Raw genomic sequence first — 22611 nt, forward strand, 5'->3', positions numbered from 1 at the left:
GGATAATCTTTGTACCAGTCCATTGGAATGTTTCCCACTGTGTTGCGGATGTCCTGAAAAGGAGAGAGAGAGAGAGAGAGAGAGAGAGAAAGAAAGAAAGAGTTAGAGGTCATTTTCTCTGCATCTCTTTAGCTCTGAAACATTTTAGGCTACCCACGCTACCCCCCCACCCCCAGAAACACCCCTATCCTTACACACATACCCCTCCCCCACACACATACCCCTATAATACACTAATAACAGAAAACACACACACACGCACGCACACACACGCGCACAAACACACGCACACACACACGCACGCACGCACACGCACGCACACAAACGCATGCACGCACAACACACGCACACACACACACCACGCGCACACACACGCGCACACACACACGCGCGCACACACACACGCGCGCACACACACACGCGCACACACACACACGCGCGCACACACACACGCGCACGCGCACACACGCGCACGCGCACACACGCGCACGCGCACACACGCGCACGCGCACACACGCGCACGCGCACACACACACACGCGCACACACACACACGCGCACACACACACACGCGCACACACACACACACGCGCGCGCACACACACACACACACACGCGCGCGCGCACACACACACACACACACGCGCGCGCACACACACACGCGCGCACACACACACGCGCGCACACACACACGCGCGCACACACACACGCGCGCACACACACACGCGCACACACACACACGCGCACACACACACACGCGCACACACACACACGCGCACACACACACACGCGCACACACACACACACACACACACACACTCACACACACACACACGCGCACACAGCTGAAGGTTTTTAGAGGTTTTGAAGTGAGGCCTAACCTTGTGAGTGATTTTATTGAAATCAGCCCTACCATATCCAATTAGATGTGAGCAGGAGACGTGTCATGCCTTCACTCTCACAGCCTCAAGCAGCTGCACAACCTGCAGAACCCCTAATTCTCCAAAATTGGGGCATTAACCTCTGGCCTCACTGTGCAAGTGTAACTGAGCAGTGAAATGTTTGCTGTGGCCTCAACTGCCTTAAATTGTAGAAAAGTTAAGAGAAAATTTTCTATTTCAGTCACTTGCTCTCAGGGCTTCTGTCCTGGTTAAGTGACATGCTCAGTGTCCTGCTTCGGGGTGAAATCTACATGGTGCGATTGGGGTTTCTGTGTAAGCGAAGTCTCCGTGAGAACCCAGACCAGGGCACGTCCACCCCCTCCGAACCCTCTCCTGCTCACCTGCTTTCAATCCACCAGGCAAACACAGCCGTTATGAGGTGTCTGGTCTGAGTAAAGCTGTACAGTGGGAGAGCACAGTGGGTAGAGAAGCTCATCGCTCCACACAGACATTGTTACAGGACGTTCCTCACTGCTGACACTCACACAGATCTGGACCAATGTTTCAAACCAACAAGGTGCCCAAAGCAACAGCACCGTCAACAATCCAGCAATGGTCTTATCAGAAAAGCTTTCGACCAGTGAACACTCCAACACGGACTCCACACCACAGGGTGGAGAAGAATCTACATCGCTCATCACAGACACATGGATCACATGGATCACAGAGGCATCTATGATTTTCCCCACAATTCCGAGCTCGGACACCCCATTTCTAAGTTATACAGGAGACCCAGATGAGGTCGTGCCACAGTAAAGAGGTCTAGTATGTTAGCTGTCTGCTGAGATGCCACACCAATGAAACATCATCATCATCTCACAGAGGCTCAGACACAAAGCTCTGATTTATAAAGATGCTTCAAGCTGGAAATGTTTAACCCACCTCCTGTACATGAGCTGTGTGAAGTGGTCTGAGACACTGCAGAGAGGGCACTGGATGAACAACTGCCCCCCCCGCCCCCCGACCACTGGATTACACGGAACTTCACACTCTTTTTTTTTTCAGTCTGAAAGGAACACATTTTTGGATAAATGTTCTTTCCCTAAAGCCATGTTCAGTTCTAATAACAGCAGATATTCGCAGTATAAAACTCCTCCTCCTCCTCCTCCTCCTCATCATCTTTTTCCTCATGAGAAAAAGTCATCCAAATCTCTGCCTCCAACAGAACGTCTAGCAGAAGCCTGCAGCAGGATGGAGTTAAAGCAGAGCTGGAGGATCTGCATACAGATGTTAGAATGTCTGTGCTCTGGTGGTTCATGTGATGCAGCACTAACACATCAAGACACACAGTGGCAAGCAGTAAATGACAAGCTCATCCATCAAGACAGGTCGGGAGCCCACAAAACCTCCCCCAATCACAGCAGAAGTGCCGAGCTGAGACTTCCCTCTGCTTTGCTTTTTGTGGATCACTAAGCTGCCCCACTCGCCCGCAGCTTCCAGCAGAAATAAGTGCCTCTGACGGGATTGCTGTAAGGTTTCGGAAAGGAAAACGCGTGTCCGCTGCACGCCGACGTGTGTCCGCTGCACGCCTACGTGTGTCCGCTGCACGCCGACGTGTGTCCGCTGCACGCCGACGTGTGTCCGCTGCACGCCTACGTGCCGGCTCCCTTTTTCCTCCCATCATCTTAATGTAGAATTTGGGAACTTTAATTTCATACTAAGAATATGACAAGTGTATTTCATTAGAATAAGAATAAATCTTAAACATGGAATAGTCATTAGTGCTGATGCTTTCAGAAGCGTCTCCTCAGCTATATTTAGTGTTGGGAATAAAAAGAGTATAGAAAGAAAATATTCCTCCAGAGACTGAGTTCCTTCGAGTTACAGTCTGAATGTGGTGTAGAATAAACCTAGCAGGATGTGTTAAGGGCTAAAGGTCATAGGTCAAGGCATCCGATTTAAGAATAAATCACATCCAGAGTCTAGACAATAAACTGGTGCACATTTTCCTCTGAACTGTTCACTACAGAGTTTACTTCAGTGGAAAACAATAGATTACTCTGACTTAGATGAATGCCACGAGACTCTCTTTTTTATTTTCTTCTCTTAAGCAAGTTTGTCAGGACCATCACTAATCTTATCCATTATTCCTTCTAGGAAAAAAAATCTTGACAGTCACTTTAAGGTGCACTATAACCTGAGACTGTCTAGACAGGAGGAAAAAGCCGACTGTCTCAATGCAAATAAATGCAACAATGTGATCAAACACAAATTTGTTCCAGAACTCAGATCCAAAATCAGTCCGAACATCTTAAAGGATCAATCGGAGAAAAAACAAGCTGCGTGGATCAGACAATCAGACGGAAAGCTGGATTAAATGCACTAAATCAGGGAAAAACACTCTGTCTAATAAAAAGGACACTTCCTGGAACCTGTGTGTAAGCGAGTGTATGAAGTGCATCACAGTCAGCGCTGATGGCAGGCTGAGCATCGTCTGGCTGGAAGCTTATATGGAAGGGAACATCACCACAGCATGCCACTGAATCTCAGGTCAGTGAGCAAGAAAGTCAGAAAGTCTGTAAGTCACAGCTAATAGTTTATCCTTAAACATCATTACATCAGTGCTGCGTTCATGTATTAAATGGAACATCGATTCATCTGCTAATCTCCTGGATCTTCACACCTGTGTCTCTAAAGGTCAGACCGGCTTGAGCTGACGAGACCGTTACGGTACCTCAGACAGGCACCATCACCACAGCTGGACCATCTCAGAGTAAAAAAACATGAACCTTGTGGTGGTCCACTCCTGTTGGACAAGAACAAGGATGTGACCGTGTCATGGGCTTGGACTCACCCAGACTGCATAGGCTTACAAAAAAACCCTCACCATGAATCCATGGGTGCAACCTGCTGAGAGAGAGAGAGAGAGAGAGAGAGAGAGAGAGAAATCGGTGTGTTTCTCTTCTCTCCTAAATACTATCTATCTATCTATCGCCACCATTTCTTTTGTAGTGACTGGCTCAGAGTCAAACATGTAAAATGTGGACTTCATTTGTGGACTTGGTTGATGTTTGGTTTACGTTAATCTAACTCTAATCTCAGGGTCGGTTTGTGAGATATTTGAGATGAGCTGCATCTGGATTCAAGCTGTAGTCTGCTGATAACTCGGACCTGACTGACGGACTAAGGATCACGTTATCGAAGTAATCCTGCACGGTAAATGAACACATCGACAGGGAACTGCAGTGAGAGTTTTAGGAGAAACCGAAGAATCAGATCCAGACCCTGATAATGCCTTAAGCAGCTGACAGGGCTGTCGTTACGGATGTGGGGTATCTACTGCGAGCTTTGCGGTCCGGGCCTCTGGTCCCTGTGTGAGTGCAGTGGTCTATTAGTAGAGTGTGTGTGATATTTCAGACATTTATGGACGTGTCTGTGTGCTCAAGACGATCTCTGGACTGGAGAAGGAATGGAGATGGGGATAGGTGGATGGTAACAGCACACTTTTATCACAGAGTAAAGGGCCCATGATCAGCACCAACACCACTGAGGAAAGACTAACAAGACTAACTAAACCTACCAAAATAACCAGCATAGCAGGGTCACGCTGTGCAGATATGTAGGTCCATGGTAGTCCTGTGGTGGTCTCTTTTCATTACAACTACAGTAACAGGTTGTGAGGTCAGTAACTCTACACCTACAAAGTGCAGCTGTACCCAATAAAATTGTCAGCAAGTGAAGGTACAGTGTCGATGTCTTCTGACCATCACCTACTGGAAATAATCTCATCTGTAGGGGGCGTTTCTGATTCTTTGGGGCGTTTCTGATTCTTTGGGGCGTGGCCCAAAACCTCACATACATGTTAATTTGACAATCATTACTAATATTACTGTATTATACGAAGTCTCCCACTGTTATTCTACTGGAGGAACCAAAAATCTCCCACAAATATTCCTCAGTTTCAGACTGAACATGATGTTTTGAAGCTTCTGATGTTGATGAACAGCAACAGGGTCATTTGTGGTGGCACAGGCCACGATCGCCGGGGGACTGCAGACGATCGGTTTTAAACGGGCTGACGGAGACGAGGCAGCAGGCGAGAGAGGAGAGCTGCTTAAACGAAGGGATTTATGGACGTGGTTCCATATCATACCCTCATGGAGCAAATTCAGCAGACTGTGCCTCTTTTCCACAAGTGTAGGTTTGCCTTTCCTTCTAATGGGATCATTTATAATACAAGTAATCTTCACCCCACCGTGGAATTTGTCCGCTGCTCCACTTTCCACTCGCCCCATCCAAACAGAGTGATGCGTCTACTGAGAGAATGCGTGTTGACATTTTGTGAGATGCGTTCATTCGTACTCGTGTCTGTGTGGGTTTTATGACTGGCAGCACGTGAGCCATTAGGAACGCTGCTAAAGGCTACCACTAACAGCTCGGTGGAAAAAATCAAAAATTGGAAAATGACCATGGAACAATGTCCAAACCAGGCAAGCTGAGTAAAGAATATTAGAAAAGAACTCACTGAAAAGTGAATATTTTTCCTCAATTGCAGGTTCATTTTAACGTACAATGTGCAAGACATCAGAGGAACACATTGTCTATAACTCATGGAAGAACACAGCACACTGCCCCTTTAATATCAACCCATGAAATGTTCGTCTCCTTATTACAATGGAATAACGAAATTCACAGAAGTCCTCCTCTGCGCCTTCCTTTTCCAGCCTGTTTATATGCTCACTGTGAAAAAGTACCCGAGAGAAAACACACCATTAAAGGATCAGACTAATGATGGAAAAGTCACAATAAGTAGAATTTTAAAAGCAGAACAAAAGGCGACTCTAACGGCCTCCACTCTATATCTCATACGATCCACCATCTGATGTATCTGAAGGTCTTGTTGTGACCTTAAGCAAGTTCTGTATGTGAGTGAGATCCTGTGAATTGAGTGTGTGTGTGTGTGTGTGTGTGTGTGTGTGTGTGTGTATGGGGCCTTCACTTGGTCTGTGTCTGGCTTAAATTAAGCTGACTGTGTTGCACCAGGCTGAAAGTGATACAGAGGCCCATATCCTCAGGGCCTGTCCAGACGGAGACGCCCCCACTGAAGCCCACGCGCTCGCAGCAGCCGTGGCTCTGATGGCTGGATCGCGGCAGCTGTGGTCACGCACAGCACACGCCGGGAGCATAACCCGAGACTGACGGCGCTTTGGCCCAGAGACACGTCCCCCAGATGGAGAGGCATGTCTGGGGAGAGGTGCAGGGCTGAGAAGGAGCTTTCTACAGGTGGGGGGACGGGATTAGGTGTCACGTCACACTGGGTGAAGTAAGAGGACTCTAATGGCTGTCAGCTGAGAACCTCTGGTTCTGCTTTAAGGAAAACAAGCGGGCAGACCTGCGTATGACAGGATGATAACAAGCATTGTCATTTGTTACCCCAGACACAAGGCTTTATGAGGTAACAAAACGTTCCATCTGAGGAAAGAGCCGCTGTGGTCTCAGTTAACCCTAATGAATGTCGTCATATTAGGGCCTGGGTTGACTTTTAATATATCGTCTGCTCTGTGAAGTTTGTTCTTTTCTGCTCACAGGGTCAGAGCTGAAGTCTTTAAGAGGACTAGTGAGATTGGAGTAATGACCTGAAGTAAGAGATATTAACCTCTTTTGCTCTGGGATTAAATGCTTTTTACAACAATAACAGAACAAAGTCTCATCTTGCTCCAGCCGAGGGTTCGACGGCCTGCTCTGTCTGACCGGGGCGGAAAAAAATATATAGTGTTTAAATGTTGTTTTGCCAAACATATGAAACAAGCATGAATATATTTTCCTTTTTTCCCTTACAGAAGGTTTATTATAAGGTTTACATTCTCCACAGTATCACAGACAAAAGAAGTGAACTGAATGATTCCTGTGAAACCCACAGACTCAGACAACTGATACTCTGTAGTCTGTTCAGAGAATTAAACCAGGAAGTGAATGGTAAAGCAATTCAGATATAAAACCAGTTTCATGAGGAAATAAAAAAAAACCTTTAGATTTTTTTCCAGACAAATCTAAAAAGAGGAAAAGTATATCCGATTTTTCTACAGGACATGAGGAAACCATTATCAGAGTAGAATAGTGCTAAAAAAAAACTACTAATACTTTATTGCTGCTTGTAAAGCGAGTCAAAATTCCTTCTTATTAGGATTAAGCAAATGAGTTGTCTCCCACTCAGCATGGGGTAAAAATCTGTGACCTGCAGACGGGGGGAGAGGGGGGAGAGGGGGAGAGAGAGAGAGAACACAGGTCCTGATGGTCATGGAGGGTACTGAGGAGCTCTTAAGCTCTCGGGGATATGATCTATCCGGTCTGGCTGACCCACTGATTTCAGCTCACATCCTTCATAATTGAGGCTCTGGTTCAGCACAGACTAAACACACAAGTCTGCATTTATAGGGATTTACTGTGCCCTCAGAACATCTGAGCTTCTTTTTAAAAATCATTTCTATCTGAATTTAAGGTATCATATGTAAAGTCCTGTTACAAACCACATCATTATACATTTGGATTATAGTTTGGATCCAGTTTGCATTTCTTCCTCATGCCTCAGATCTAGCAGACATCACAGACATCACTGACATCACAGACATCACTGACATCACTGACATCACAGACATCACTGACATCACAGACATCACTGACATCACAGACATCACAGACATCACAGACATCACTGACATCACAGACATCACAGACATCAGTGACATCAGTGACATCACTGACATCACAGACATCACTGACATCACAGACATCACTGACATCACAGACATCACTGACATCACAGACATCACAGACATCACTGACATCACAGACATCAGTGACATCACAGACATCAGTGACATCACAGACATCACTGACATCACAGACATCACTGACATCACAGACATCAGTGACATCACAGACATCACAGACATCACAGACATCACTGACATCACAGACATCACTGACATCACAGACATCACTGACATCACAGACATCACTGACATCACAGACATCACTGACATCACAGACATCACTGACATCACAGACATCACTGACATCACGGCACACTAATAAACTGGACACAATATTTTGTACACAGCAGTTTATACTGGGATCAGGTATAAACTGGGGGGGAGGTAAAGATCATGCCTAGGGCATCTACCAGCCTGTGTTCAGGGTAAAAACAGGGACAGTCAGGACAGTCTCACACCACGTCTCACTGTGGTTAAGAGCAGAAACGCTTTTTAATGAACAACTTGTTTTCAAGTGAAGCACTGAGAATATTTCTAAAGAGAAAAGAAATGATCAGAAACATGGGGATACTGAACAAACTGAGGAGCTACGATGGACTCACATTCAACTGCCACCTCCTGTGGGGTGGGGTGGGGTGGGGTGCATGTTGGGGTGGTCAGGTTTTTAATTATTACTAGAGTGTTATTTTCAGAGGCTCAGAATTCTCACACACTCACTCACGCTGTCACTCAGGCAGTCATGCAGTCACTCACAGTCATGCAGTCACGCACACAGTCACTCACACAGTCATGCAGTCACTCACAGTCATGCAGTCACTCACGCAGTCATGCAGTCACTCACGCAGTCATGCAGTCACTCATGCAGTCATGCAGTCACTCACGCAGTCATGCAGTCACTCACGCAGTCATGCAGTCACTCACAGTCATGCACGCAGTCATGCAGTCACTCACACAGTCATGCAGTCACTCACACAGTCATGCAGTCACTCACACAGTCATGCAGTCACTCACACAGTCATGCAGTCACTCACACAGTCATGCAGTCACTCACACAGTCATGTAGTCACCCACACAGTCACATGTGACATGTGCAAATAAACAAGTCTTTATATCTGATCTCTAACAGCACTAGTGGTCATTAGATTAGACAGCACTTTGTGATATGCTTTTATAAACACAAATAATAAACACAAATAATAAACACAAATAAACACAAATAATAAACACAAATAATAAACACAAATAATAAACACAAATAATAAACAAATAATAAACACAAATAATAAACACAAATAATAAACACAAAGTTAAACGTAAATTGAGGACAACAGAAACAACGCTGTGATGTGAACTTGGTGTGAAAACAGTCCAGAAAAGCGAGGGTTAACATAAGGGCGCTGATAGCTCACCACCACCATGCTGCCAGCTGGGATATTTGCATAAAAAATGAAGGAGAGAGATGGATAGAGTGAGTGAGGAAAAGAGAGAGAGAGACTATGAGAGGAGGAGTGCGTTCACCCCAGACACTCCCACAGCATATAAATCCAAACCGTACTGAATTTCTCAGACAGAAACCACACGTGGAGCTCAACTCAGAGGCACAGAGAGAGGCAAAAGACTGAGAGAGAGAGAGAGAGAGAGAGGGGGAGCATAGCACAGGACAAAGTTTCAACAAAGTAAAAGAAGCTGTGGATAGACAGACCAAACACCGTGGATGTCAGTAAAGAAGCTAAAAAGACAAAACATTATCGTTAACTGAAGTCTTTAGAAAGTCAGCAAGACGTTTTTGTGCTGCTCCTCAAAAACATCCAGCACTCCATGAGGCAGCGACGCTGATGTCCTCTGCATGCTAGGAAGGAGTCTGAAGTGAGGAGAGTCATAGTCCTGCATGCTGTATGGTTTCTATCCACTGCGTGATTGCATGACCAACACTGCATGACTCTGGACCGTGTCTGAGGTCTGAGCCACAGAGCGCTCTACAAGGGTTTATACAAAAAATGTCATTCGCAATGGTGCGTCCAGCCCCAAGCCGCTACCTCTACTCCGACATCTCCATGATGTCTGAGGACGAGGAGAACGGCAGCGAGAGCTCGGGTTCGGATGACCGCTCCTTCCAACTGGATGCCTCTGGCTACGAGCTCAAGGTGGGTGGCAGAAAAAGGAAACCGGGCAGCGGAGGTGGAGGAGGGCACATTGGTGGGCTGCTACCAGGCACCGCAGGCAGTCCACCGGGTGAAGGGCGGAAACGGAACGTGGCCAACGCACGGGAACGAGACCGCACCAACAGCGTGAATACGGCCTTTACAGCACTCAGGACTCTTATCCCCACTGAGCCGGCAGACAGGAAGCTGTCCAAGATTGAGACTTTGCGCCTTGCTTCCAGCTACATCTCGCACCTCGGCAACGTCCTACTGGTAGGCGAGGCCTGTGGTGACGGGCAGCCCTGCCACAGCGGTGGACCTTCTACAGCCTACTATCATCATCATGGATCACCTACATGTGATTCTGAGAACTCGCAGCCCAAACAGATCTGCACTTTCTGCCTCAGCAACCAGAGGAAAATGGTGAGTGGTCAACACAGACGTCTGCCCTGATGGGGCAGAACCATGAACCTACTGCAGCTGCATGGTGCCTTTATATATTGTGTATAATCTTAAAGCGATTTTATGTGATTGTAAATGCATAAACAGCATGTGGGATCATATTGTGCTAAATTACATGTAAAAATACATGACCAATTTGTTCTGAATTTAAAAGAGAGAGAGAGAGAGAGAGAGAGATTCTGGCTTATGTCCATGTTTAGTATCGAGCTCATAACAGGTCTCTATGCTGAATCTCACCCTGTAATGACATTCACTTCAGTCAGGATAACGACTACAAACACCAGGCTACCGCTCGCTCAGAGCTCAGTCTCCAGTTTCCACTCAATGCTGTTCCTAATAGTTCATAAGGAGACTTTATAAACTCTCACACGTGCTGCTGGAACCCGACTGTAGGGAGTCTGCAGATGTCCAGTGTGTTGTTCTGCCTCCGGTGCTCAGTGACTCCGGCCACAAAACCATCAGCACATCACGATAAAAATACATCAGTCGCTCAGCCACGAGGAACGCAGTCACTCCAGGCCAAAAGCAGAAGAGTGTGTGCACAGTTAACTCACAGGGTTACGGGTAAATCGTATGGGTATAATCGGTGTCATCAAAAATGTAAAGCTCTCCAAACTGAAGCCCAGTGAAAGCTCTGACATACGCTAAGGTTATGGTGAATTAAAATATGCATGTTTTTGACAAATGGGCCAACGGGAGATATTAATATGCAAATGTTAATGTCCTGTGAGCTAAATATTAAACCACAGCATTGAGAAAACATCTGTCAAGCAGCTCAGCACCATCCTGAGCCACTCACTTTCCTAATGTATTAAAGTTCTTCCTAAACGCTCCATTAAGAACCCTGTGAAGCAGAACACGCTGCTTAAGAAAAGAAATCATCTCAAAGGGTTACAAATTTTTATTTAACCTAATTTGCCAGGCAAAGTGCAGCAAAACAAAGCTTCCACCTCACTTCACCTCACTCCTGACCTCAGAGCTGACAGGATGGTGTGTGTTATATGAAAAGTGGACAATGGTGTGGAGGATTTATGTGTGATTGAGAGACTTAAACCAGACCGAGCTCTAACACGAGATCGGCCAAACCGCACGCTGCAGCCCGGCTTGTTATAGCAAAACACGCCAAAACTCAGCGCTTTATTGTTTCGAAGGAAAAACCCAGTGAACGCAGGACGTGCCGAGGGAATGGCGATGTTTAATTGTTGCCAGGTTTCATACGTTCATATTGTGATATAAAGCAGACAGAAATCAGAGCCACTGAATACAGAGCAGCAGAAATAACACACAGACTCACGGTTACTTAAACAACAGGAGGGAGTTCAAAAATCCAGAAAGAAAATAAATTTTTTCGATAACAAAAAATCACTACAGGTGAAAAAAATATCTGGTTAAATGTTTAACTAAAGGGACAGATGAGGATACACAAGTAACCAAGAAATGACACGTGGTATAAAAAATATTACAAAAATATGAACAAATCTATTTTTTTTTATAGATTTTTAAAACAAACGCAGATCGTTAGGTGCGAGAGCGAAACTTTACTGTCTAATATCTGTAACTTCAGCAGGACAAATGATGGTCGAACCCAACACTGTGTGTGTGTGTGTGTGTGTGTGTGTGTGTGTGTGTGTGTGTGTGTGTGTGTGTGTGTGTGTGTGTGTGAGAGAGAGAGAGATCAGAAGTCTTGTGGTATTTAAAGTCAGCTGTGCATCCTGAAGTTCCTGAGACATGTAACTCTGTACACATTGTGTGATTTTTAACATTCAGTTCATCAGTGTCAGAGTTCATCAGTGCTGTTCGTAAGCAAACAGCTGAAAGCATTAGCCAGTTTTCCCTCCAGAAAACGGGCAGTACTAAAGATCTAAATAAATAACAAATAAATGGCAAGAAGAAAGAAAACGGTCTCTTTTAAAGACTAGCAGCCGGACGAAAGAACACAAACAGCTCGGCTTCAAAAGATCGCAAATATTATTCCACTGCAAGTCCATTAAAAGCTGGTGATCTAATCGACGTCTGTATGATGCAACAGACACCAAATATGACATCATTACCTTCAACCTAGGAACCAAAATATTTGCATTATGTCTCAAGACTAAAGAAAAACACGCCTGCGCTTCGGCTACTGAGAATTCAGTGCGTTACGGCAAAAGACGAAAAACGAACGCAGACGGTTTACTTTTCTCTCTCGTGTGATGCCGCAGTCAGTCAGGTGAAGTCTGTACTGAGAATAAAAGGGTCATGTGATTACATCTGGACCTGCGCTCAACAACAACAACAACGTGTGTGTGTGTGTGTGTGTAAGATAAGCAGGTGACAAGGACTACAGAAACTCAGTGTGTGTGAAGTGGATGTGAAGTTAAATTAAAAAAAAAAAATTGTAATTAATTCTTTATTCTGAATAAGTGGCTTTTTCTGCAGTGTGTTTATAAAACTAAACATTTCCTCTCTGCTCATTTCAGGGCAAGGACAGAGAAAGAAAAACAGCGCTGAGGAATTAATAGAGACAAGAAGGACTCAGAGATTTGAGGAACATCACAAACTTCTGCCTGGAGACTTTATGGTGTATATATGCAAATAAAATCATATTTAATTGATCCTATATAAATGACACTCGGACAGTAACCACGGTGATGACTAAACCCTCCCAGATTTCAGAAGGTTTTCATATCCGTATATAACTCACTTCTCCGCCTCACTGGACATCTCCAGTCTCCAGCTTCAGCACAGAGAGACACTAAGATCTTCATCAAAACAAAACCCTTCAGAGATGAGCGTCCGAACACGAGGAGAGAGAAGCGGCGCTGAGGGTTAAGCGGAAGTGTACCATCAGAGAGTGTGTGTAGAAAAGAACTGGGTAGACGGAGAACAATGAAACGTCTCCTTTAACAGATCTGATGTGATCTCACACACATCTCGCACGTTCAGTCGTGCATTTAGATTGAGAATCAAACGGCTCTAATTTAATAAATTGAACAAAATGTAATGTATGTTAAATATGGCAAAATTCATATACTCACTGATCATTAAATTAAAAACATAACACAGACGAGCTTTTTATTTTATTCTCATCAAATATTTATTTTATTTTTTTTGTCTCAGACGTAACTGTGTGTGATGTTTTCCCAAAGGGGAAAAAAACCCCAGAGTGCTCACAGGTTATATGAAACACTCCCACTTATGTCCATCACATCCTGTTAGAATGAAGCCTCACTATGTTCAGTAGCATCTCCAAGGTTTGTAGGTGGAGGTTGTAGGTGGAGGAGATCTGGACAGATCCCGCAGCCTCTGCTTGCTCATGTGACCTGACTGACTGCCCACAGAGTTCCCGAGTCGAGAACTTCCAGCCCTCTCCAAGTTCACAATCCAGATCACTTTAGATACAGCGTGAGGAAAAAAACCTGCCTTTCAGCAGCACAGGTCAGGTTACACAGCAGCGTCTGGTCTCGGACTCCTACACAGTCGTGCTGAGTTTTCCCTCATGTATAACTGAGGGCCATGCTGTACACTCACTTCTCTGATCAGTGTAAAAGCAAAGCGCCACATCCACACAAACCCGCTAACCTCCACACCTTCTCCACTACACACCGCTCATATAAACCTCCGACGCTGCAGCTCCACTGCACTCAAGAGGCTTTTTTCTTTTGTTTTAGGGACCAGTTCATTTACAGCACTGTTTAATTAAACAACTTTTAAACTTATTCTGTTTTAATGAGACAGTTTTAGTCATGAATATAATTAACTTGTATGCAACTACACATAAAACTAAGCTTTCTTAAACTAGCCTTTATTCGGTGTCAGTGATACTGCGTCCGTCACCAGAACAGATTTCCATGAAGCTGAACACACTCCAATCATTTTTTGGTCATTATAAAATGTGTAATTCAATTTTTTCCCCTTAATGACGCACCAGTGCATAAATGTACCGAGGCATTCCACCTTTAATAAGCAGGGAAGCTTTTTGCTAACCTGACCATGACAATCTGCAGAGACCGAGCGCTCATACCATCAGGGCACACAGGCCATTTCCCAGCTCCAACCCCACAGCACAAGACTGGATGTGACTGTAATAATGGTCCCAATGGCCAAGTTTCCTCTAAGCCTCGAGTCTGTCTGGAGGATGGTTAGCAGATGACGAACAGACTGGTCTGGCCTGATTCTGCTCTGCTTAGCATCAGCTTGTTTTGTTTCAGGCATCCCATCGCACTGAGCGTGGCTCTTACAGAGGAGGAAGAGATCCGTGCTCCATTTTGTTCGAGCTTGAACCTTTCGGAACCTTTTTCCCCTGTACACTTTCACCCCATCTAACCCTCCCCCTCAGTCTTCACCATCTTACTTGGCTTTATGAAACCGAATCCCATAATAAATCTCATCATTAATTCTACAAACCCAAAACCACAGTCCTGAAATGAAGGTCACTCGGAGGTCAAGCAATTAATCACAGCAAAAAAAGAGCAAATAAATAAATAAATAAATAAATAAAACCAGGCTGATGTAAGTGGTTGCTTCCAGCATGAACTTGCCATTCAACTCCTGATAAATAAATAAGCTGAGATTCTTGTACACAGGCTTTAACCTTGGAAAAAGCATGTGGAAAGTTTGCATTTTGGCAAACCAGGTTTCAAATGGGTTTCCCACCTGGCCTCCGAGCATCCGGTACATCACTCAGAGACAGTCGTTATTTATTGAAAATTAAATATCTAATGATGCCCTGAAGCTTTCCTCACTACAGACTCAAGTATTATGACAGAAGTGAAAGCCATTTAGTCGGAGCCAGGAGAGCAAACAATTTGCCCAAGATTGCAACTTTCCTTCTTAACCGTTAACCGAAAACATCCAGATGTTAGTCATATACTGATATTTTTGTTCCTCTTCCTTACATACTGGAAAAAAAATTGTTTTAATGTTTGTTTCGAGTTAAAATATGCACAGTGTCATTTAGAGCTATAATAAAGGGAAGTAAACTTCTGTTTCAGAAAAACTGAAGGTGTGGAACACGATACAAGGGGAAAGGAACTCAGGGCCTTAATGTAAAGTGTTCGACTAAAATTAATAAATAAATAAATAAATAAATAAATAAATAAAATAGAGATGAAAATCTGTCTTGACGGAGTGAATGTAGATGAATTGTCTGTTTTTGTGATGTAGAATAGACAGCGTATGCATTTATGCCTTAAGGGAAAAGTGTTGAATTCTCCTTCCTGAATATCCTTGACATAACCCCTTCTCACCCATGGCAGGCGCTAGCTCCAACCCCCCCGATGACAGGATCACTGGCAGTTGGTTTCAATCAGGCCTCTGGCCGGACACACGTTGGGCCAACAGGGAGCTGTGCTGAAGACCGGATGAAAAGGAAATCCTAAAAACGATGGAATGACAGGTGGCTGGTTTGGCAGCAGCGGAAAAATGGTCTCTGCTCGATCCTATCCACAAGCTTCCCCTCCAAACTCCACACACCTGCAATCACCGACTGAAGAGCAGGGTGCTGTCGGCTCTACTCGTCCAGCGCGAGTCACAATCCACTCAGTCACGTTCCTCAGACCACCCTCGTACCTCTACCCCCAAACCCAGGGAGGTGCTCGAGATCGACATTCCCTCGTCGACTTAGAAAAACACATCCCCACTTCTCCTTAAATAGACTATTAAAAAGAGATTTCCTGCTGATAGCACAGTGACAGGCCAAAATTCCACATAATTTACGAGCGATCTGTCCATTTTATCACCGTATTGATTTCAGCAGACTAAAAGAGACTGAAAGCAGACCTTTGTGTCCTCAGAAAGGAAAGCTTATGGAAAGTTCTTCACCTGCTGCAGACGCACCAAAAGCTCTTATACTTTAGTCCAGAGTCAACTGTTGCTCAGGTTCCTCTAATGGTACAGGTTTACACGTCCCAAAGACCCATCTGTCCAGATCGTTTATCCATGAGCTCATGAACAGAGTAATTAAAAAAATAATAATTAAAAAAATTATCTAAATAAAAAGGACAGGATGCTACAAGATGATATTACAGAGGATGCTACAGGGGACAGGGTGATTCAGGGGAGAGGACACTACAGAGGACAGGGCGCTACAGCAGACATTACAGAGGACAGAGCACACACACAGACACACACACGCACGTACACACACGCGAGCAGACGCAGACCCACACGCGCGCAGACGCAGACCCACACGCGCGCAGACCCACACGCGCAGACGCAGACCCACACGCGCGCAGACCCACACGCGCGCAGGCGCAGACCCACACGCGCGCAGGCGCAGACCCACACGCGCGCAGACCCACACGCGCGCAGACCCACACGCGCGCAGACACGCGCGCAGACGCGCACCCGCGCACGCACGCGCACGCACGCACGCGCGCACACGCACACGCACACGCACACGCACACGCACACGCACACGCACACGCACACGCACACACACACACACACACACACACACACACACACACACACACACACACACGCACACAGACACGTTAGTTAATTACTGGATGCTAATTTCATTCCTTCTGAGAGGAGAAAACTTCACTTCCCCTCTGGATGTGTGTAGGAGGTGTGTGAGCTGCTGCATTAAGCGTTTAAACACTTCCACCTTTCTTCACACATACTTTCTTATAAAAGAATGTCATCAGAAACACACAAACCTACTGTTTATTCTTCAGCAGTCCAGCGCTGACTCTCCACACAGATCTGGACAATACAACATGACAATGGCCTAAACCTGTATTATGTATTTAGAAATAATACTAGAACCTTCTCCAGAATAAGGATGTAGGTCCTGAAGACTTCTACAGACTATGTTGCAGGGTTTTTATTGGGAACCCAGAGTGACGTGTCAGACTGTGGAAAATGCAGTCATCTCTGTGCTCAGCAGCACCGACTGCTCTCTCTACACCGGGCAGAGCTACACAGACTTCCATAATGGAGGTTTTAGCAGTGGCTGAGAGCTGGGAATGATTAGTTTATTCCGGCATTGAAGCAAGTCCTTCTTCTGTATCACATTAACACCAGCCAACATGCAGACCCGCACTTCCTCACTGACGTTTATGAGAAGCCTTCAAAAAGGAAAGCAAATTCTAGTCAGACGAAGCAGACCAAAGTCAAATGCTGCATTTTGGGTGCAGTGATAAAGAGAGAGAGAGAGTGTGAGCAGGAGAGAGTGACACACGGGACACATGGAGCAGAGTCTCCTCCTGAAGGACATCAGATTCACGCGCGGCTCTCACGCGCGGCTCTCACGCGCGGCTCTCACACAGAGCTCACAGCTCCACATGCTCACCACAATGTCATCACACATACATGTGTGGTTCACCGTCACTGCTCCTAATCAGCATAAGCAATTTCCAGAATTATTTTCTAAACAAGAAAGATGACCTCCTTTTGGGTTTCTGTTACACACACTGTTGAGGTCACTACTTAGACAAAGGGAGCTCAGTGGTTACGATGTTGGACTAGTGACCAGAAGGTCATGAGTTCAAATCCCAGCCCTACCATGCTGCCTCTGTCCTTAACCCTTATAGAGCTCGCTTTTATAGCAGAGATAAATGTGAGTCGCTCTGGAAAAGGAACCATAAAGTGTTTGTCTAAAGGCCGAGAGCAGAACAGTAGCTAACAGACATAAGACACAGAAATGACCAGAGACATGAACACCACCACAATAAACAGTGAAGGACTGATGATGAAAATCCACTGTTCTGTGGGATGGATGGGTTAGATGGATGAAGGCAGAGATGGAGGGATACTTTAGCAGAAGAAGAAGAGGTGGATATGATTCATGTTTAGATGATTCATCATAGTTCTGTAACGTCTGCTCTCTGTCTGATATAAAAGGGCAAGTTTCAGGGCAGCACTGACCCCAAGCGGGCACATCGTTAGCACAGGTAGAACGACTGTGTCATGAAACTGACCTATTAACTTTCTACATTCTGCTCATGCAGATGAATCAGGTTTATCTCTGGGATGAGAGCATAATACCACCTCTCACTCCCACGCCCAGCTACACAATAGCTCAATAAAGACGCAACACCATCTGGACGACAGTCTACCACATTCTCACACTTGTGCAAGCTGCTTCCTCTCAGGACTGTCTGGATGAATACGTTACTCCTGCTTATGCATGTTCACGCAAACAATTTAAATGCCCCTCCTTACGGTGCACAGCTCCTGGTCATGATCAGGAATTTTTTTCTCGCAGTAGCTGATCAGTGGCCGGAAGACCGAGTCATGGTTGGTCTTATTCTGCAATGTGTCTTCATTCATTTTGCTGAGCACATGGAAAAGCCATTGGGGGGTGGGGTGGGGGGGGGTGTCTAATTTCCTGCCGGCTATGTCTTGGACAGGCGCCGCAGTTGCCCGTATTCCCTCTACACTCTGCTCACTGGAAAAAGCCCATTATTACAAAGGAGGGTGGACGAAAAAAGAAGGCTCTAAACTTTGGAAGATTTGGAAGTCTGCAGTTTTTTACTTGTAGAAACTTGTGCCAAGATCCAAGAGACCTGGAGCCGTGAGATCTTATCTGCTGACCCCGAGCAAAAGAATGTTACAAAACAACCGTGTAACCTCACATGAGCATGATGGGGTGAAAAACAAGATTCTCCTGCTACAACAAACAGAAACCATCTCTGAGTATCCTGAAATATGTTGGGGGGGAAACTGGTGGTTAACTTCACAAATGTTACAGAGGACCAGAGAAAAAACCAAACACAAAGCCTGGCTGGAGTGGAACCCTGACATGTGAGGTGAACATGTCTACATCCTCTGCAGAGGCTGGAAACTCTCGCTTCATTTACTGAGCTCATGTAGAATGAACACCGAGTGGATCAGATCAACAAGTTCCAGAAGTCACAAGCAATGACCCTAGAAGAGGGTTTTTTCTGTCAGAAATGCAATGCATCCAATCCCAGGTAGAGCATCGTCTTCTCCATCAACTACACATATAAACATCTGTAGGCCTCCGTGTGGGCAACTCAACGTTAGGGACTTGAGGATAATAATCATTTATTTCAACTTCACTGTTCAAAAGGTCAGGGGCTCAATGTCAAAGTAATAAAGCTGAAATAAATGATTAGTAGTCAGAGGTTTGGGGCCGTGAGCTGCCCTCGTGGAGGCCTACAGAAAGAACCATATCTGGCAACAACCACTCACAAGATCGGAAAAATGTTCAGCACTTCCAGAGTAAATGAGGAAGGTGGTCACTGACTCACAACCACCCCAAACACACAAAGCAGGAATCTACCCCCCCAGAACACAGCCACTGTTAACAGGTCATTCTGGGTTGGTAGGCAACTGCCAAGAAGAGTTTTGGATGGCTGATGTGTTTCGGTTGTACAGCCTGACAGACACTCGGCCCTCCGTGTGCCAGGGGTCAATGATTTGCAATGGAGCATTTAAATGAAAGAGAACAGGAAGAATTTTTTAATGGCTCCACGTGCAAATATGAGAAGTCACAGAGCTCCTGGTAATGAAAGACGGTCTGCATCACAACTCCGGAGGCCTCGTAAAGTTAGGAAATAAAAACAAAATTGAGGAAAAAGTGCAACGTAATACAGATTTACAGAAAAGCAGCAACCTTAGAAGACATGGACATCTGAAAAGTGCTGGAGTTTCAGCGGCTCAATAACGTCCAAATACGTCTTTTTTGCGGTGGGAGATTTCTCACAACAGTTTTAGCATAAAGCAGTTTGACTTCTAAAATGTGACTTTAATGCACTAGTATTGAAGCGTTTTGTAGTTTTCACTTAGAATGAAGAAGCAGCAATCAACAAAATGCTGAATCTGTTAAAGAAAATCCTCAGGTTCAGAAGATGGACCTTAATCGCTTGAGTAACAGGAGACTGACCATCGCTTAGCAAGCGCTTAAACTGGAACTTGGAAATGAATCAAGTCGGTGGCACGATGTGCTAACCCTGCTGACATGAAGCTAAACTTTCATGATTTTAGGACAAAGGAAACAGAAATTCTAAGCAAAGAGAGAGAGAGAGAGAGAGTGTGTGTGTGTGTGTGTGTGTGTGTGTGTGTGTGTGTGTGTATATATAAACCAGCAGGTGGCAAAGAAATTAAATCTGATATCTATATGTTTAGTTCATCTTAATCTAGGATTTCACTGATAAGGCGCGAGTCTTTTGTTCCTGTTTTGATCGCTGTAGCGCCACCGTGTGGCCAATCACGGCAAAGTGTTGCGCTGTTGCAGACCAGTGGATTTCTACCATTTCCATAAGTCTCTAGGCTTTACAGTTTGGTCTGCACATCAGTTTCCAGGCAGAAAAATAATAAGAATAAGAATAATAATAATAAGAATAATAAGCAAGCATGAAAACACATTTCTGCATAATTCCTCATGTTACTTCTTGTGCTGTTATTCTTCTACAATGGTAAAAAGGTGCAGGTGAGTGTAAGTGCTGGAGACTTTGTTTATGTGGATGATAATCTGAATATTTCATTAATCACCTAATAAATTTTGTGCATTGTTTTTTAATTCTGCTTACAGTCGGATTCACTTTCTACACATTTTAAAAACTCTCTCGTGTCACAGCAGAACGCTGAGCCAAAGTGGCAGAAAAAAAAGGGAAACAGAAGGAAAACTGAAGGAAGGAAGAAAAGGCAAAAATTGTAAACCAGAACAGAAACAACAGGAGCTTGTCGGTCCCTCGATACATGGCCCCTTAATGAAGGGCCAACAACGGGTTTACGCACGTTTCCTGGAAAGATCCGTCTTGGAGCAAAGTAAACAAACCTCTCACAATTAAACGCAGCCTTATAGTTACAGTCAGACAGTGTGAACAGACACACGAGACGACTCACCTCTTCATCTGAAGTGTCCTGGTCGTACTCGTCCACCTGAGAAGATCCCCCCGGGTTCACACTCTTCTCCCCGGTTTCATCCACTTCAGTCTTCTGCTTTTCCTTCTGCAGCTTTCTGCCCTTAGCTTTCTGCTCCTGTGGAAAAACAGTCACAACAAAGTCTGTAAGAATTTCATAGAACCCTTGAAGTAATAAGGTTTAGACATAATCAATGTTTTTCAGACGGAATTGAAATCAAAACTTAAAAGCTGAACATTTCCCCGAGAGCTCACAGCTGGTAAAATGTTTAACGGTAGAGATGTTCTCCACAGCTGGGGCTTATATGCTGATGTCCTCCTTGTGTCCAGGAGTCACTGTGAATAAACAGCACTGTGGGAGTCCTGGGCCCTGATTCAGTCACCTTACTGCAGGCTACGTTGGAAACAATATAAAAACCATCAGAGAGACAATGCTAGTGTTACTAAATGTTCGTTTAGAGTGAATTTTGTTTACACTGCTGCTGTTTCTGGAAACATCTGGGCAGCTTGTTGAGACTACGGCTACATGTCAAACAGACAGGACTAATCGATTCCGGTCTGTGATCAGTAGACATGGCTGATACAAAATGCATCACGTCACACGTAAACGTGGTTATGATCCATGATAGTGAACTGTTCAGAGGTTGATGCTTTTACTTACATCAGCTGTTTTTGTTCACTTCCATTTAGGGTGCAATTATTCAAAACAAAAGAACTGCTGCTTCCTCAGAAGAGTACAGTTATGCTGATACTGATATTACCCCATCATATCACAACCACAAGGCAGCGCCACATCGTCAGAGGAACTGAAACCAAATCTTGGTGCTGATTTGCTCCGTTTTCTCTTTTCTATGTTTTTAAAATCCAGACTGTGAACTGAAAGTTCTTGGGTTTGGATGATTATAAACAGTAGAACACTGTGCGTGTCAGATGTGGATCGTGTGAAGGGGTTTTCCAAGCCATCACACGTCCCAAACAGAACCAGTACCACTGACTGATCTCCAGACAAATCGCTTCTGCTGGACGCTCATCTCCAGAGCAGCAATTTAAGTGCAAGGGCTTTTTAGACGTTTCTGGATGTTGACGGATTGCTGGTTCATGCCCTGTGTTGCTCTTGTTCATGAGCAGTCACTCATTCAGCCAACTCCATGAGCAAAAACACCTCGGTTAGATCCACCAGCTATTATTTCACCCAAACCTCACTACACGATGTCTCTGGTCGCACTAAAAATGCATGTGAAGATTTAACCACTAAAAACAACATCCAAAATCACATTACTTTCCATTTCCTAGTCTTAAATCTTGTGTCCTGCATGGCAGCATGACGGTGTGCAATGTTTTACTGCCTCCATGTGATTTACTCACAGGGCATTTGGACAGGGACATTGAGAAGAGAATCCCACAGCGCTGACCTGTATTCAGTAAGTCACTCGCTCAGGAAAAGCAGAGCCATCAGACGCAAACATAAAAGGGACGATTTAAGCTCCAGCATGTCCCAGGAGGTGGTGAGAGGCAGGTGAGTAACCCATGCTAATTTA

At 45.0% G+C, this 22611-nt stretch overlaps 2 protein-coding genes across 2 annotated transcripts in view; one reads left to right on the forward strand and one right to left on the reverse strand.

The window, feature by feature from the left end:
* Nucleotides 1-22611, reverse strand: part of bop1 (BOP1 ribosomal biogenesis factor) — a 45162-nt gene that overhangs the window by 14086 nt on the left and 8465 nt on the right. Inside the window, exons 3-4 of the mRNA XM_027166595.2 lie at nt 21057-21191; nt 1-53 (exon numbers count right to left, since the gene is read on the reverse strand). The exon at nt 1-53 is cut by the window's left edge and continues 102 nt beyond it. Coding sequence (XP_027022396.2) covers nt 1-53; nt 21057-21191 — 188 coding nt within the window. The remainder of the gene's footprint in view (nt 54-21056; nt 21192-22611) is intronic.
* On the forward strand, nt 9288-13302 carry scxa (scleraxis bHLH transcription factor a). Its single transcript, XM_027166614.2, has 2 exons — nt 9288-10217; nt 12716-13302. The coding sequence occupies exons 1-2, from the start codon at nt 9651-9653 to the stop codon at nt 12752-12754; spliced, it is 606 nt and encodes a 201-aa protein (XP_027022415.1). The 5' UTR covers nt 9288-9650; the 3' UTR covers nt 12755-13302.

This window comes from Tachysurus fulvidraco, chromosome 24, assembly GCF_022655615.1.
Source record: "Tachysurus fulvidraco isolate hzauxx_2018 chromosome 24, HZAU_PFXX_2.0, whole genome shotgun sequence".
In the NCBI taxonomy this organism is placed as follows: domain Eukaryota; kingdom Metazoa; phylum Chordata; class Actinopteri; order Siluriformes; family Bagridae; genus Tachysurus; species Tachysurus fulvidraco.